General features: G+C 37.9%; 1 protein-coding gene across 2 annotated transcripts in view; it reads left to right on the plus strand.

Moving 5' to 3' along the window:
- HEATR5B (HEAT repeat containing 5B) overlaps window positions 1–17,477 on the plus strand; it is a 52,517-nt gene that overhangs the window by 34,070 nt on the left and 970 nt on the right. For both annotated transcript variants that reach the window (XM_053973015.1, XM_053973013.1), the window contains exons 27-35: window positions 518–697; window positions 1,374–1,611; window positions 2,254–2,514; window positions 3,455–3,582; window positions 3,769–3,913; window positions 8,429–8,698; window positions 10,412–10,636; window positions 12,550–12,701; window positions 15,647–15,860. In XM_053973015.1, the coding sequence (XP_053828990.1) occupies window positions 518–697; window positions 1,374–1,611; window positions 2,254–2,514; window positions 3,455–3,582; window positions 3,769–3,913; window positions 8,429–8,698; window positions 10,412–10,636; window positions 12,550–12,701; window positions 15,647–15,860 (1,813 nt within the window). The remainder of the gene's footprint in view (window positions 1–517; window positions 698–1,373; window positions 1,612–2,253; window positions 2,515–3,454; window positions 3,583–3,768; window positions 3,914–8,428; window positions 8,699–10,411; window positions 10,637–12,549; window positions 12,702–15,646; window positions 15,861–17,477) is intronic.

Below are 17,477 nucleotides of genomic sequence, written 5' to 3' on the forward strand. Positions count from 1 at the left end.
ACCCTTTTGCTTAATAAGACCAGTAGAAGTTTATTTATTGTCTTTCAGTCTGATCACATATGATGTATGGAGCCTTATAAATTGATTTGCAATGTGAGGGATTTTAAAGGTATACTCTTGTTGATTGCTGCCCAATATATTCTTCACAGAGAATGCAGTGACTCATTACCTGAATGATTTGACCAGACACCTGGGGACAGAATAAAAAAATCATTATAACTTATTTATGGAGGATTGAAAAATTTTTAAAATATTTTCCATAGCTTTTAAGTTCCCTTGTAATATGCATTGCAAATATAGCCTTTATAACCACTCACCTGAGCAATTCTGTTGTCACAGATGGGGAGAAAAAAAAAAGGAAAACCTGATTTATTTGTCTTAAGCAGGAAGACAGTGACTAAGTTTGCCTGGTGGTTGTTTTGGGTTTGGTTTTCTAACTAATTTAAATTTTTTTTTCATTTATAAGGTTGTTGGGTTTTTTTGCTAGTTTAGAATGATTCTAAACTTTGTTGTCCAGGTATGTAGCGCTTGGATAGGAAGTGGGGTTGTAAGTGACCTGAATGATCTTCGCCGAGTTCACAACCTTCTTGTCTCTTCCCTGGATAAAGTGCAAGCGGGAAAGGGATCTTCTAGCCAGCTTTACCGAGAGAGCGCGACTACTATGGAAAAACTCGCCGTTCTCAAAGCGTGGGCTGAGGTAAACCATGACCATTAAATCTGTCAAAGTTTGGAAACATTTTACAGTGTAATAGCAGCCTCACACCTCATACTGCCTGTACATGCCTTCCTCCTAACCTCTTGCAGTTCTAGTCCTGGGATGTTTTAAACTCAGTATCTTTCTCTGCCATTCTGTTGAGCCATATTTACATTGAGGCTTGATTGTTCTTTGTTTTGCTGCACTTTTCTGCGTAAAAATATATACTCATACCCTATCAGATTTTGAATTTCTTCCTATCTTACTGCTCTTAAACTTGAAAAAAAACCCCACAAACAAGAAAACAAAAAACCCTAAAAATCAAACAAAATGTATTCTTAAAATGTATTCTGGGAAAATATTGCAGTTAGTTAACTAGTTAACCAACTAGTTAGTTAACACTGTCAAGTGTTTATAATTGGCACATTTTTAGGAAGAAAGTGTGTGGCCAGATTGTTTTAGGAAAGTCCCATTTATGAATGTAAGCATTATATATATACTGGTAGAAATAAAAGAAAGGATTTAAATAAAATGGAGTTGTATTGAAAATCTCTTTTATCCAGTCATTTTCTGGTGAATTTTATCTGTGTGGAATCTGTTACATTTACATGGGGAAGGCTGCTGCTTTCCTTTCTTCTTAGAATCTCACAGCACATACTTTGACATGTTTTACTTCTAGGTGTATGTGGTTGCCATGAAAATTAAGAAAGAAGCAGAGACCAAACCAAAGCGTGTTTCGAAGAGCACAGAGGAGGATGAGGATGATTTTGGTACCGTGGATGAGTTGCCACCAGACAGTTTGATAACGCTTGTACAGCCTGAACTGCCGGCACTGAGCCGGCTCTGGTTGGCTGCGCTGAAAGATTACGCTCTTTTAACTTTACCAGCTGAATTTGCTACCCAGCTTCCACCAGATGGTATGCACTGAAATTTCTTGTTGTGTTCTGCAAAACTGAAAAAAAAACTGTAGCTGGACATTGAGAATTATTATGTAAATTATTTGGTATGCATGTTTTTTATGCAAGTGATAAATTTCTGCCTGAGAATGTAATAGCAGTACTTTCTAAGTTTGAATATTTTTTCCTTCAATTTGCAATGAGTATACTCTTTATTCAAATCATTGAGATCATTAAAACCACATCTTTGTGGAATTAAGAGTACTTCTTCACCTCTAATACTTTGGTATCAAATGCAAAAAGATCTTGGTTGTATGAAAAACAGCCCCTGAGATTAGAGCAGACACTGTTTTACAGTATTACACAGAATTAAGAGTGAATGGTCTGTATGAAAAATGCTGCAAGACCTGATGACTGTGCCTGCCTTTCTTGCTCTCTGCTTACTGCTTTATTGAGGCCAGTGCACTTTCTCATGAGAGGTCCTAATATTGCTACTACACAAGGAGAATTGGAATGTACTGCCACTAACAAGTATTACACCTGATTATGTTTGTGATCAAGCACACCTGGAATAAATATACTAATAAATTCAGAATGCATGTTTTTTTTATCTGTTACTTGCAGAGAATTTTAGAATTTACCTTTGCTTTGTTAATTTAACAGGAGGAGCATTTTACACTCCAGAAACAATAGACACAGCTAGACTGCATTACCGAAACTCCTGGGCTCCCATACTACATGCAGTGGCACTTTGGCTAAACAGTACAGGATTTAATGTGTCAGAGTCAACAGAAGAGACTGCTGCAGCAATGCCTAGTTCTCAGAAACGTGCTACATCCATTATGCTAAACCAGACACCTGGAACTCCACCTGCCACTAAATCTTTGCCAGAGATAAACAAAGATCGAATGCACTTAATTTTGGGTAAGAGTTACAAGTTTAGATTTCAGTAGCAGCATGTTATGGTATGAAACACTATGAAAATGAGAAAAGATACTTTGCTTGAAATCTGTGAAGTTTAAAATTCATTACATGTCTGGACACTAAAGTTTTGAAAATCTCTGTCTCATCCTCCCTTTTATCTCTCTGCCTTCTGTGTTCTTTGTAGCTTTGACAGAGTAGTTGTCAGTGTGACTGTTATGATTTATGTAATTGAATAAAATTAGTAGGAACTGTTCAACACTGTAGTATAATGCAGATGATACAAAATGTTATACTTCAAAGATGCAAAAGCTGTGAGGTTAATTAAAATACACACCCCTATAAAACACTGCTTAGTAGAAACTGTTATTTGGCAAATCATGTGGAGTAGCTTTTGCATCAGTTTTTCATCTGTGAGTAGCATTCACTGTTTCTCTTTGTTGTTACCTAACAGCTTTAAGAGGTGGATGTAATCTCTTATTCTGAGGAATGCCAGAAGTTTGCTGAGATACAGACATTTAAATCCGGAATTAAGTGCCATATGTAGAAGATGAATATTGCGTGATTTTTGGAGTTTAACTTCATTTTGTTGTCTTTACATTTAAAGGAGTTCAAGAAAATGAAACTCAATTTACAAATGAAGGATTCATATGTCTGACTTACAGATCTTTAGAACAAAGTATGGATTTCTGCTCAGTAATCTTAAATTGCTTGTTGTTGCTGCGTATTATTTATCCTGCCAAATTTTGGGGAAGATATGATGCAGAAGAGGAAGCAAATACAATTCTTCTGCATAGAATCTCTTAATTGAAAGCAAGAAGAATTGATAAAAACAGCTGTCTTTCTAAAGTTTTTAAGAATCTGCCATACTTACAAAAATTTTTAAAAGAAAACTTGATTTTATGATGATATGAACATTCTTTTTAACCGTTGCTCTTTTCAGGTGTTAGTATACAGTTTCTGTGTTCCCCAAGACCTGAAGAGCCTGTAGAGCATGTTACATCTTGCTTACAAGCACTACATACTTTATTGGATTCCCCTTGTGCCAGGATCCATATTGCAGAGGATCAGGTAATGTATGAGCATGTTGTAACAATCAGCTTTTTCCAGGTCTTGGTCTTTCATCTATGATGATTACAAGAGCTGTACTTATTTTTTGTATGAGAAAAGTATTTGTTCATCATAAGCAAGTGACATTACAATTAGGAATTGTTTAGTCCTAATTAATGTTTTTCTATGTATTTTGTTTCACTGCAGCTCCTTGGTGTTGAACTCTTGAGTGTGCTTCACCGACTCCTCCTGACCTGGGATCCTCCTTCAGTCCAGCTACTGGTTACAGGAGTTGTCCAGCAGATAGTAAGAGCAGCACAAGATTATTTGCAGGAAAAAAGGAACACGCTAAGTAAGATTCTGTAAACATGGCTTGCTTTGCAGAGTAAATAAGCAACAGGTTTTCATATTGGGAAAGGAGCTCAGTTGCATTAGAGTATGGTTACACTGAGGAGGAAAATGCTGTGTGTTTTACAGATAATTTTGATTGTGTTCATAATTACCTGCTGACTTCTTAACTCTTGTAAGCTGTATTTTTCCTTCCTCTGATCATTCTCATTTCATGTCATGGTTTTCATTCATTTTTCTGGAGTAAGAGTGGTGCAAGTTATACTCAGCACACCCCTTACTAATACCTTGCTCAGTTTAATTAATGTTTCTCTACTGACTGCTTCCTTAGCACTTCATTTACCTTTTTTCTGAAGTTTAATGATTTAGCCACCAGTACAGGGTATTGTGATGTGTCCCTGGCACAACTGACATCCATGAGGTGAGAGAACCGCTCCTGAAACCAGTATGGAAAGTTGCCTGCCCAGGAGATCTTGCCAGGAATGGAGCAGACTTGCACCTGGGTTCTTACTTCACTTATTCAGGGCACTCAGGGTGTGTCAGCTACCAGGATCTCTGGGAACAGGGTGTGCAAGAGGAGCGAGGCAGTTGGCATGGAAAGGCATGCTCCTGCTGCCCAGAAGTGCTGCTCAAGACTGTACAGGACTGCTGGAGTCAGCAAAAAGGCAGCAGTGACATACAACAACAGTCTGCTGACTGAGGGACAATCAGCTCTGCTACATTAGAGGTCTAATGACCAGATTTGAAATTCAGGTGAAAATGCTGATGTGCCTGTGCTCCAGAGGCATGTCTGTGCAGCCACAGCTGGAAGTGACATTGGTCTCACCTGTGAGACATGAAGGAAATGCTTGTGAAGGTGAGAAGATTCTGTGGTGTCAGGAAAGGTAAAGAGAGGAAAGAAATGTTCGTAGAGGTCCTGCGCGTGCAGGAGCTGAAGTCCCATGTTTCTCAGGAGAGACAGCCATAGACTATGCCGGAATATCGCATTGGAGCGTGACACTTGCATGAAGGTGGCGGCTGCAATACTGTGATTTCCATCAACAAAAGGCTCTATCTCCAGATATCCAGTTGGAGAACACTGAGGTGATCTGGCAAGAGGAGAGGAGCCATCTGTCCTACTTTGACTGATCAGAACTGATAACACTGAGAGGAAGTGAAGGGTGATACTAGTCAGGAGCCACAGGCTGCCTGATCAAGAAGGGGAGGTGAATGAAACCATGTTAAACCAACAGGTAGAAGCATTCCAGTCAAGCTATGGGAGTCTCATGAAAGGCTTTTACCATCCAGTCTTGTGCTGGAAGGGTGACACTGCTAGAGGCTAACACTCAGAAGTGTACGAAGCACAGACTTCTTCAGTCCAGATGCTGGACAGTCCAGATAAGGGTAGGGCTCAGTGGATTTGCTCTGCACTTGTACAGAATAAATGGTTACAAAGGTTAATGGTAGTTCTGGCTGTACTAGCTATGTGATAGTGGAGGTCATAATTTCAAGGGAAAGAAAGAAAATGAGTAGCAGAGCAAAAGCTTTGGCCTGACTTGGCAGACTTTGGCTTGTTCAGAGAGCTTGTAGATGAGATCTTGTAGATGAAATCTTGTAGTAAGCTTTCCTGAAGGGCAAAGGAAAGAGGGATTGTTCATCTTTGGTGACAAAATAAAGCTTATTCACAATGATCATGGCAGGAGGCTGAGTTGACTGAACAGGAACTTCTGAATGAGCTCAAATGTGACATGGAAGTGCATGAATGTTGGGAATGGGGGCAAGCTGCCAAGAAAGACTGAAGTGTTCCTGGGTATGGAGGAGTGGAACTGGGAAAGCACAATTTTGGTGGAGCTGAGACTGATGATGAATGTCCAGTGTGACAAGAACAACTTTTATAGATACATTGTCAGCAGAGGAAATTTGGACCTGCTACGGAATGCATTGGGTGATCTAATGACAAAACACACTAGAGGAAAAACTAAGGCACTATTATCTTCTTTGCTTACTCCTCCTGTGTCTGTGTCTAATGAGCAAGCCTAGGGAGAGCAGTGCTAGCTACAGCAGGTGAGCATCCAGTTAGGGACTGCTCACAGAAAAGCCAGCCATCCCTGGAACCAGATGCGATGCATCTGAGGGAGCTGGCTGATGACATGCTCGGTTTGTTGCAGTCATCTTTGAAAAGCTGTGGTGCTCAAGAATGCTTCCCAATGAATGGCAAAAATGAAATGCTGTGACTAACTTTGAGTAAGACACGAGGTGGGGTTTGAGTGAACTTGCCAGTAAGCCTGCTGTGCTTGTTGAAAGGTTTTTGAGTAAATTTCTTTTGAAACTACTTCTTAGTACATCACGTAGGAGAATGTGATTTGAAATAGCACAGACTTACAGAGGGCAATTAATGTCTCATCACCCTCTGTGATGAAAAACTGGCTTTGAAGGTGGAGTGGTGAATATTGTTTACTTAGACTTCTGCACGGGTTTTGACTCAGTACTCTACAATATCATTGTCAAGTTGGAGTGATGTGGACTGAAAAGTAGGAGAATAATTTGTTGGATTCCTGCGCTTGAATGGAGTTTAGTGATTCAAGTCTGACTGGCATCTGGTTGCAACTGGTGTTCCTTAGAGATCAGTATTGGGCCTGCTACTGTTAAGCATATAGGACAGATGGGAGAGAATGTACCCTCAGCAAATTTGTGGATGATACCAAACTGGGCAGGTGGTAGGTGTGCAGGAGGGTGGTACTGCCTTTAAGGGGAATTTTCAACAGCAGTCTGAGAACCTGCTAAAGTTCAGCAAAGAAAAATGCAAAATCCTGCATTTGGGATGGAATATGCATTGGTATAGGCTGGTGGGCTGGCAGATTGGATAGCAGATGTGCCAGATGAGGAGCTGTGTGTGTAAATCTCTAGTGTGAAACCTATGCAATGCTGACAACTCTGTTATTGGGTTGTGTTAGAAAAGCATGACCAGTGGATTAAGGATACAATTATAAAGATGCATCTGGAGCACTGTCTAGTTTTCTTTGCCCTTCCTCCTCATTCTGAGTAAGACAGATGTTGACAAACATGAAGGAAGTTCAATGGAAGTCCACTAAGCTGCTTAGGGAGGTGAAGTGTGGGACCTATGGGGAGAGGCTGAGAGAGCTGAACTTACTTAGTCTGCAGAAGAGAGGGTTAATATGGGATAGATTAGCAATCCCCCTTCTTAGAGGGGATTTAAAGACAAGGCCAATCCAGACACTTCTGAAAGGCATATGGTGGAAGGACAAGAGGCAATGGACACAAACTGCAGCAGTGGAAATCCAGATGGGATACAAAGAAAAACTGAGTCACCGTGGGAGCGGGGAAGCAGAAGAGCAGGTGGCCCAGGGATGTGGTATCTCTGTGCTTGGAGATACTCAAAACTTGACCAGCAGTCTGAAAGCTACTTTCTGAGGTACTTTTAGTGACGTCTTCCTTTTAAGAGAGAGTGTCCCTGTTCAATCATCCCTTTGCCCTTTCTTTTAAAAATCTCATATTAGATATACTGTTCCCATCTTTGCTAGGTAAATTAGTTTCCAAGAGGCAACTTGGGAAATAGTTCATTGATACCTGGTTAAGTTGGGTAGGTCTGCCAGATTTTCTGTTACCTGAAAGAAGTGAAGTAAACCCCAGAGAATATTCTCTTATTAAGGAAAATTACTATCTTAATCTGGCACAATGTACTGTTGATTTAAAAAAAAAAAAAAAAACAAACAAAAACCAACTGATAGCTTTTGCCCCTTTTCCATGTAAAAACAGGGAGAAAATTTTGCTGGAACTTGAGGGACCAGCACAACTCAAAATGCAGGCTCTGTTCCTTCATATGAATTAATGGAATTGTTTACTGTCAGCCCAGTAAGCTGCTTTTTTCAGATTGATGAATGTGATAACAGTAGCAATCATTTAAATTCGTAGGAGCTCTATAGGGGTAGTTCAGGCCAGCTTTGACTTACTGAATCTCTGTTGCTGTTTAATGGGAGAAGGAAAGACTGCAGCTGGTCAAGCTGCCATCAAAAGAGACTTTTTGAACTGAATACACTCAGATCATGAACTTAGACATAGAATCCTGCAGTGATTTTCTGTTCTCTTATTTCATAATCAGTTTAGGCTAGAATAAGATTTTGTCAGGGTGGAACATTTAATTAATAGCTATTAAAAAATATTGTCCTGACTGTTTATTTGTCATTGGTTGTTGTTAATTTTATGATCATTTTTAAGAGAAGCAAGATAATTAGCTGTAGTTTTATTTTGTGCAAGACTACATTTATTTTCTAGTTCCAGAATGATTTTTATTAAGTATTGTTGCAATCACAATACTTCTAAGGCATTTTAAACCTCTTTAAGTCATTCTAACTAAAACATTTAATCTGACATGAGCCGAGTTTGTCTTATCTTACTGTAAAGCAACTTTTTCTTCTTGATTTTTAACTCTTGATTTTAACTTTAACTTGTGAAGAGTGTGTCCTATAGTCTTTGGAATGGCATCTTAACTGTTTCCTCAGACATTTCTTTCCTTTTTCAGATGAAGATGATAATGAAGAAAAAGAAAATCCTCTTGCTTTAGGAGAGGGAGGTGAGAGCGGTGGTCTGGTGCCTGGAAAATCTCTAGTCTTTGCAGCCATGGAATTGCTCATGTTCATCCTAGTACGACACATGCCCCATCTGAGTTCAAAAGTGTCAGATTCTCCAAGTCACATTGCTGCCAAATCCCACCTGTCTGAGGAAAGTGCCCGTCTTGTGGCTGCCACCGTTAATATTCTGTCTGACCTGCCTTCCCTGTGTTCTCCAGCAGGTAAGGCATTGTAACAGGATGTGTGTGAGTGGTAGCACAGTGAGAAATGATGCTAAAAACAAACATATTGCTATGAATGCTTTAAGGGCCATCTATTAATAATATTTAGGTAATTAACTAAATAAAAAGTCAGGTTTTTACAGTGAGCAGCGTAAAGGAAATTTGATTTTAAATTTGCATGTGTGCTGCAGATTTGCTGAGGAAATTATCTCTGTGCCAGTCTGATTTCATTGTTGTTTTTTTCCCCCTTTTTTCATGCATTTGAAACCCTTCGGGCAATTTTTAATCATATTGTTAAAGAACACAGACATTTTGGAGATAATTAAATTCCTGAAAAGTTCATGTAAAGCAGCAGCTGTATGAAAAGACAATCCTACTGAGAGAAAAACAGCACAATTCATCTGTGGTGCACTTGGGCTTGCAGCCGTTGGCTGTCAGTCATTCCCAATGTGATTATAAACTAAATGGAGCTTTCTTCTGCCCAGGAAGACTGTCACAAAGGATGTGTGTAAGCTGGGATAATTGCACTGAGTGAAGTTCATGGGTAAAGGACACAATTACATGGGAAGCTGTGCTCTTTGACTTTTGCTTTTTGGAGAGCAAATTGCTTGACTGTTGTCTCAAGAATCTTTGGGAAGTTTCACGCAGCCATATAGATAAGACATTTTAAAGTTAGTCCCCTAATGAGGTGCTCTGCAAATAACATATTTGGACAAAGTTATGCTCAAAAGACAATATGGCCTGTCTTCAAACAGAAATTTGTGAATTTGTGTCTTGCACTTCTTTAAGGAACAACAGGTTTTGAATTGGGGACATTCCCTGTTTTTATTTGATTCCTGATTTTTTATTTTTTATTTTTTTTTGAAAAGGTGATGGAAAATACGGTGGGCAAAAAGAATAACAATATTACTTCTGTGTTGTCTGGAGTGAGGGTGTTATTCCCAGTATTCTCCCAGTATTTGGCAAGTGGCCTTTGCAAGTAGCTCAGAAACTACTGTTAGTTTAAAGAGCAGCCCCTTCCAGTCATAATTGTTCTACTTCATGTATTTATCCTCACAGCATTCCCAGAAGCAGGAAAATGGCAGGATTTGTGTTTCCACAGATGTGGGCAAATGAAGCATAGAAGAGATATGGAAAGAAGCTTGACTGTCTGAAGTGATCTGTAGATTGATTTTGCATGCCCAAACCCAACAGCACTCTTCTTTGAGTCCTGTAGGGGCTTAAAGTCTGCATGTATTATTGAAACACCCAAACAGCTTCCTTACTTTGCTTCTGGGGTTTGTACCACACACCACCTTACTTGGAAAGTGCAGTAACTTAGTTTGGATACTTGTTTCCAGACCTGTTGTTTTTACTGTTTATAAGACCCTAGTGATATATAGTGATCCTTTTAAGGTACTTAGCAATCTGGATGACATACCATGTATCACATGCCATGTAGGACAAAGCTTTAATAGCTAAATCATCATTCCTGAACTGACAGCAGAATTTCAATTATTGGCTTGTATGACTTGTGTTATGATACACTTCAGTAGCACTGATGAATGAATTTGGTGAAAAAATGTTGAAGGACACATATCACTTGTTACCTGAATTGTAGTTTATCTCATCTCCTTTGTCTCCAACCATATGTATCCATATTGGGAAAGACAAAGAGGTTATCTACCACACTTTAAAAATTCTATTTTATCTTTTTTTTTTTATTTATTTTAGGGTGTATGACAATCTTACCCACTATCCTATTTCTGATAACAAGGGTATTGAAAGAAACAGCAGTAAAGTCAGCAGATAATCAGGTCCCACCTCCAGTCACTGCAGCTCTTCAAGGGATAAAAACTATTGTTACTCTTCCAACAGTCAGGACTGATGAAACTCAGAAACAATGGACAGGTCTTATCCGCAGCACTCTGGCATCTATCTTGGAAGACTCTCAGCCTGGTAAGTGGTTTCCCAGTGCAGGAGTTAAAATTCAAGAAAAATGAATTTTCTGTAATGATAATGCAAGTATGGTATCTGCCTATAACTTAATGTAAGACCTGAATGTGCAAAACTCCTCAGTTGCTTAACAGATTTTATTGAAGAAAAGCACAACATTGGCTTTAACAAAGTAGTTAGATTTCAGGAGTTGCCACCTCAGATTTGTCCTTGTTTGGTCTGTTTTCTTTAACAGTGTTGATCATAACCTCCAGTTAGAAGTTTTCCCTTTTGCAGTGCATCTGGCATCAGCCTCTCAGGTTTTATGCTGGCACAAGTCATTTAGTCTTAATGACAGTCAGTGTTAAAGTGAATGAGTGGAAAGACAGCCACAGATAATTGTGGAAAGGTTCATACTAGAGTAGGATACTCACAACACTGTTAAAAGCTTTCTTTGGTGAGAAAGAAATCCTGGCCAAAAAATCCCTGTTACTCACCCGCACAATGGTTACTGTCTCTTCAGAGAACTGCAGACCACCTCTTATGGTTCACAGACATGCTTTGCCTTGCCCTTCAAAAAGTGAAAAAGATGTACAGTCTTAGCTGCATAGTTAGCAAAAGAGAGACACAAAGATTTGCCATTTGCATAGTGGTAGTCAGCGAGAAAAACATCCCACTACATTGCCAAGGAGCCATTTGTAGAGAGTGAAGAGAGGCTTGAATGGAGTTACTCATGTGAGAGATGGGAAATGAGGAGGTAATTGCAAATGATTCTGAAATGTCCAAAGGGAGAGGATCCCTAGGTTTGTGTTAACCAAGCCAAACTTCTAATTTGATTTGTCACATCAGCTCTTGTTTTCCAGCCCTTAGTTACTGTAAAGATTTCACAGGCCCTCTTTCCAGAAACATCACTGGCTGGAGACATTTTTGCAGGCATCAGAAATCTTTCTTGGTTCCTTGCAAGAGTGTATGTTTTCTTTTCCAATCTTCTGTGAAGTGTGATAGATCACACACACAAAAATCTAAGCAAGGTCCACTGCATTCAATTTCAAACCTCATCATTCAATAAAATTTCAACAATGTAAATTTAAAATAATTTGAATAATGTAAGAAAAATTGTCACTTAATCTGCTTGGAGTAGTTTTTTGAAGTGAGGTTTCACATTATGGCTAAGCCAGTTGAGTGACTAGCTGACATCTGTAAAGGGTAGTCATGCTGTTTTTCTTTTTTGCTGACATTATGTATTGTGCCTCTCAGGGGAGAGCAGAACCAATATGGCCAACCAGATCAGCAAACAATGCTTTTTATATATATTATAATAGTTGATATATACATATTTTTGTTCCTGTCATGAATTCATGAATGAGATGTGTGAAGACAAAGCTTATGCAAGGAGAAAAAATTGTGACAATGGCAAATACAGGCTATTTGAAAAGCAGGACTGTTCCTGTTGGTGACAGTTGGCTGTCAGATAAACTAGTCTGTTCTGTGAAACCTCATGTTAAGTAAAAGTTGTTGCCATGTTGGATCTGTTTCTTACTCTGCTCTATCAGCTGAAGATAATAATTTAAAAAATTGAAGTAGACCTTTATTGGGGAAAGGCTCTAAAAATATCTTTTTTCCTCTTATTTGCACACTGAAAAGAAAAAGCATGACTTGGTCTTAGAAAATGTAGGTGGCGATGTTTTCCTTGATACTTAAGTTTCAGAAAGATTTACTTACTTTATTAAAACAGCTGTTAGAATAGAGTTGCTCAGATTTTTGTCAGTCACAGTCAGTAATGATACTGTAATAAGTAAATGCATATGCAGTTGCAAATAATTTCAAATACATAGATTTCCTCTTTGTGAGTTTTATCTGTGTTCACTGGCTTTTACGAAATAAATGCTAAAGCCTTTTTGGAATAGGCTAACAGCATTTTTGCTTTTGTTTTTCAGAAGCCTCTAAACCTATTCTTGATGAAATAAGCATACTTACAGCTATTGCTCTCTTCCTCTGGTCAGCAAGCACTGAAATAATTGGAGTGCAGTCTTTACAAAATGGATGTATGAACAGATTTAGAAGTGCATTGAATTCTTCTGATCCTTGGGTAAGATCATGTTATAGGAATGTGAATGATATGCAGCCAGCAGAAACTAATCGTGATATATTTAACACATTTCCTGAATGTTTTGTGGTGCCTTTGCTTCAGAGACAGGTACTGCTCTCAAGATAACTAGAATTTTCAACAATGCATTATTGAAATTCATGAGAAAAATAACCCAAACTTAGTGCTTCTAGATAGTGTTCATGACTTTGTGCCAGGATCTTGACTTCAGCTGTTTAAAAGGCAAAACCAGTCTCTGGTATATGGAGTTTTATCAGATGGAAAGGTTGGTTACCATAGAGGAGTGACATTTTTACATTAGTGTTGATCTTTTATAATAGAAACTAAACCATTTTTTCCACAGATAAAATTACAGCCCACATTTCTGATCAATTTTGTATTTGTTTGTGCAAAACCTGTGCTTATTTTGTGTGTTCATATAAAACTCAGTTTGTGAGCAAAAATATAATTTTGTGGGCACCATCAGAACATCTACAGATTGTGATTCATTTGTTTCATGATTTCACTTCTGCCCTTTGGCTTGCCTTTGTGAAATGCCTTCTGAATTATTTTATCATTGAAGAGGAAAGTTAAAAAAGTTGTAAACTGACTTGATTCAAGCAGGCTAATGCACTGTATGGGTAGTTAAGCTTAATTTTTCCAGCCATGTATGTATCAGTTTGAATGGCTATACAAATCTGCAGGTGGGAGCTAAGGAGAAAAATCTGTGATGCTTCCACAAGCAAACACTGCAGGGATTCCTGAGAAGAAAAACACGCAAAAAATGCAGATGTGTTTAGGGTCACAGTGAGGCATTTAAAATCCTGTTTAGATTGATAATTCTCAATAGCAGGGCAGGTGTTTTCCAGCAAGAACATAAAATTCAGTTGATTCTGAAGCCTGACTTTGGATGGAAAGCTACTTAGAATTTTATTGTGTGAATAGAAATGTCAGTTGTATTAAGTGAAACTTTTATGTCCTACTCTCTCTCAGCTCTGTATAAACACATGAACAGTGAGAGAGAAGTACATCGTTGCCCACTACCCTGCTGGAAAGCTGCCCGTCAGCTGGAACTTACCGCTATTTTTGTAACACACAGAGCAAGTTTGGAGAGCAGCCAGATGGTGTCCACTCTCTTCTCACCAATGTGCAGAGCAAATACTCTGTAATACTTGTGTGTTCATTCTGGCTTTTTAAATGTAAAATATTCCTTGTTGCAGTCAGTAACGAGACACTTGTTTGTAATAAAAGCATGATTGTGATTGTACTAAGTGCATTGAACTCAGTAAGTAGAAGACTCTTCCAAAGAAACTACTGATGCCTTAAAAGAAATACAGGAGTATTTTTAAAACTACTACCACATGAAAAGGTCAAATATCATGTATAGTAATAACCAGAAGTCTGGTGAGCTCAATTCCCTTTTGTTCCAACAAGATAACTCAGTTGAGAGACCCAAGTGTTTCAACACTGTTGGGCGAGTTTTATATGAGAGTGTGACTCTTAGGCGTTGAAAAAGCTCTGATTTTACCTTTCAGGAGTTTTTGTAGACTTCCATGAATGCATAATAGTCCAAAGACACAGATCAAAGGAAAAACGCTTGGATGAAATTCTGCTGTCAGATGCAGTCATAAAACTTTTGAAATATGGCTGCATTTAAGAAAATACTTTCACTCCTTCTTTCAAAGGTTAATCTAATCATCTTTAACAGCTAATAAGGAATGAAGTTTAAAGAAAGACAGAAAAAGAAGAGAATTATTTGTAACAGTATGGAGAGATAGAGGTAAAATTTGTTGAAAAGGTCAAAGATGATGGTGAGTAAGGCATTAAGGAAAACATTCTTCTGTGGAGCTATGTTACAAAGCATACAAATGACATGAGATGTGTTATTATTTCAGACCTTGAATATTGAATTGTATAGAAAACCTGCAGCTGTATACTATTGAATTAACAGTAATACGAGCTGCATAACTCATATTTTCTTACCAGTAGTTTTTATAATCTATGACTTTTAGTCAATATTTTTATTTATATATCTATGTTTCCAGTGATCCCTGGATCTCCTCACAGATCATTTTGTTCTGTAGTACTTACTCTAGAACATTTCTGTTCAGCATGTGCTCATTAACTCATCCTGTTTGGACTTGAGTGCAGTTAGAAAACACGTGCAATGTTTTATCCTCATATTTGTTGTGAGGCTTCACCTTTTCCAAAATTCTGGGTTATTTGTGGGGGATTTTGTAGGAAGATCTTTGTATGCTCCAAAAAATGCATTCATAGATTCATCTGAACAAGATCATCAGTGAGTCATTTTCCCAAACCGTGGTATTAATAATCTCTGCTTTCCACAGAGAGGGAGGAGAATAAAAAATAAAATAGAAGGATGACAAGGAGAGCATTCTGTGATCAGCTCATAGTATGGCTACACATATAGTTCTAGGCTACTACCAGCACAAAATGGAGAATGAGAAGCAAGGATGGAAAAGTCTGACACTTTTGGCTATAGCCTTGGCTTGTATTAGAACAATAAGATCACTTTATTCCAAGTCATTTTTATGGGCTGTGTTGCCCTTCTGGAATTCAAATAACGACTTTTAAGATTAGACTACTGTTAGAGCTGGTAGTTCTGAGACCTAAAGATGCAGTTCACGGTGAACTGGTGTGACTGACTTGTGTGACATTAACTTTGCCCTTATTTTCTCAGGGTTTACATTGTTACTGCTACTTAGTACCTGCATGTCCTTTCTAATTGTCCTTCCTTTCATTGAACACTGGGTTAATACTGCGTTATTAGCTGGGCTGTGTTGCTCCTTTCCTCTTACTTAGTATGTTTCCTTCCCATTTAGTAGTCTTTTTTTTTTTTTTAATTTAATCAGAGATAACAGAGTTTATTAGATTCCCTGAGTTACCAAATAACTTTGAAGACAATGTATTTATCTTGATTTGATTAGGTTCAAGCCAAGTGTTACCAGCTTCTGCTTTCTGTGTTCCAACACACCAATCGTGCCCTGTCCACTCCATATATTCATTCATTGGCTCCTATCATGGTTGAGAAGTTGAAAGCTGTGGAAAGGAGCCGCCCGAACAACAACCTGGAGCTTTTAGCAGTCCAGGAAGGAATTAAAGTCCTTGAAACGTTGGTTGCTCTTGGTGAGGAGCAGAATAGTAAGTATTTAGGTTTTCTAGAGAAATGAGTAATGCTAAAATAGAATATTAAATATTAGAATTGTTGCAGTTAGGAACTTGATGACATAGTCACAAATGGACTCTATGTGCAACATGCTTTTGTAATTCCAGTGCTAGAACTTTTGTATACATTAAATTGCATAGCATATACAGCATGATATGCTATAACCTTTGCGTTTCTGGTGATTGCAGGAAAAAAATCTAAACATGAACTGCAATAATGAGTGATATTTTACTCTGTTTGGAAATTGTATTTCATGCTGATTCAGTTTACTTTTCCTCATTGTTAACTTTAATTATTTTACTAGACTCTTATCAGATTGCTTCTACCAGCTCAACAAGTTTTAGCTAAAGAGCCCAAGAAATTGAACTATACTGGTTAGAGTATCTTGATTGTAGATGAAGCAAGATTCACTAGATAGAATACATTACTTATAGTTTATCTTTGAGTTAGTTATTCAACTGAAACAATGTGCATTCTGAAGACTTACTGTCTTCGACATTTGACTTCAAATGCTGAGGAAGTTCCTTGTAAAAATACTACTATTGGTTTTTTGTAGGATTTTCTTGAGGTTTTTTTTGTTTTGTTTTGGTTTGGTTTTTTTGTGGTTTTTTTTTTTTTTTTGGTTGGTTTTTCTGGGTTTTTTTCCCCCAATGCACTCCTTGTTGGAGCTTCTCTTTTTTGTTAGAATATAAAATTTCTTGAACCTCATTCTGCTTCTGGAACAGTTGTTGGAAACACTGTTTCCAATGAGAGAGTAAATGAAACAAATGAGGAAACAGATCACCTTATTTGCTGGCTGGAGACATTCACTCCATGAGTATGAATTAGTCAAAACCTTTAAGGAAAAATAATTAATACTCTGGTAATCTAAAAGAATTTAGATAAATGAGTTACCATTAATTTTTAAGTTATTTGAGCTTAAAATGTACAATTACCAGGTTACACATTTCAAAGGTGTACTTAAATTCTTACTAGGTACAAAAATTTGCCTTGTTGCTTAAGTTTAGCTGCCTTTTTTGTTCTCAAGGTCAACCCTCTTGATCTCTTTGCCATTTTGGGCTGTGGCCTTACTAGGTCATGCTAGCTGAAGTATAGCTACTCTGCTAGTATTTGAGTTAGGATCTCCCAGACCAATCCAACATAAATAACAGCAGATAACTGTCCCTGACTATTTTGTGAACACTTGCATCCTGGTATCAGTTCACTTATGCTTGCTGGGGAGGTACATACTCAAATCCAATTGAATAACATTTCTGTCTGTCTGAAAAGTGTTTTGAAATCCTTTAATATGATATGCACTCTACTGTTAAAATCTTTCATCAGTGATCTGCAGTTGGATGGTGCAAAGGCATCTCAAAATAGGCATCAGGATCAATATAACTGTAATGAACAATAATAGAAATCTTAAATCCAGTCCTGATAAGACAGAGTGGAGTGATCAAAGCACAGGAAGCCATCTGCATTTCATTTGTTTTAATTTGATAATTTTTTGATTACAGTTTCTAATGTCAGTTCTGAAAACAATATTACCCTTCCTTACCTGTGTAATAACTGATAATTTTTTTTGTTTAATTCTCTGATATGGTAATTAC

The sequence above is a fragment of the Vidua macroura genome, chromosome 3, assembly GCF_024509145.1.
Source record: "Vidua macroura isolate BioBank_ID:100142 chromosome 3, ASM2450914v1, whole genome shotgun sequence".
Classification (NCBI taxonomy): Eukaryota; Metazoa; Chordata; class Aves; order Passeriformes; family Viduidae; genus Vidua; species Vidua macroura.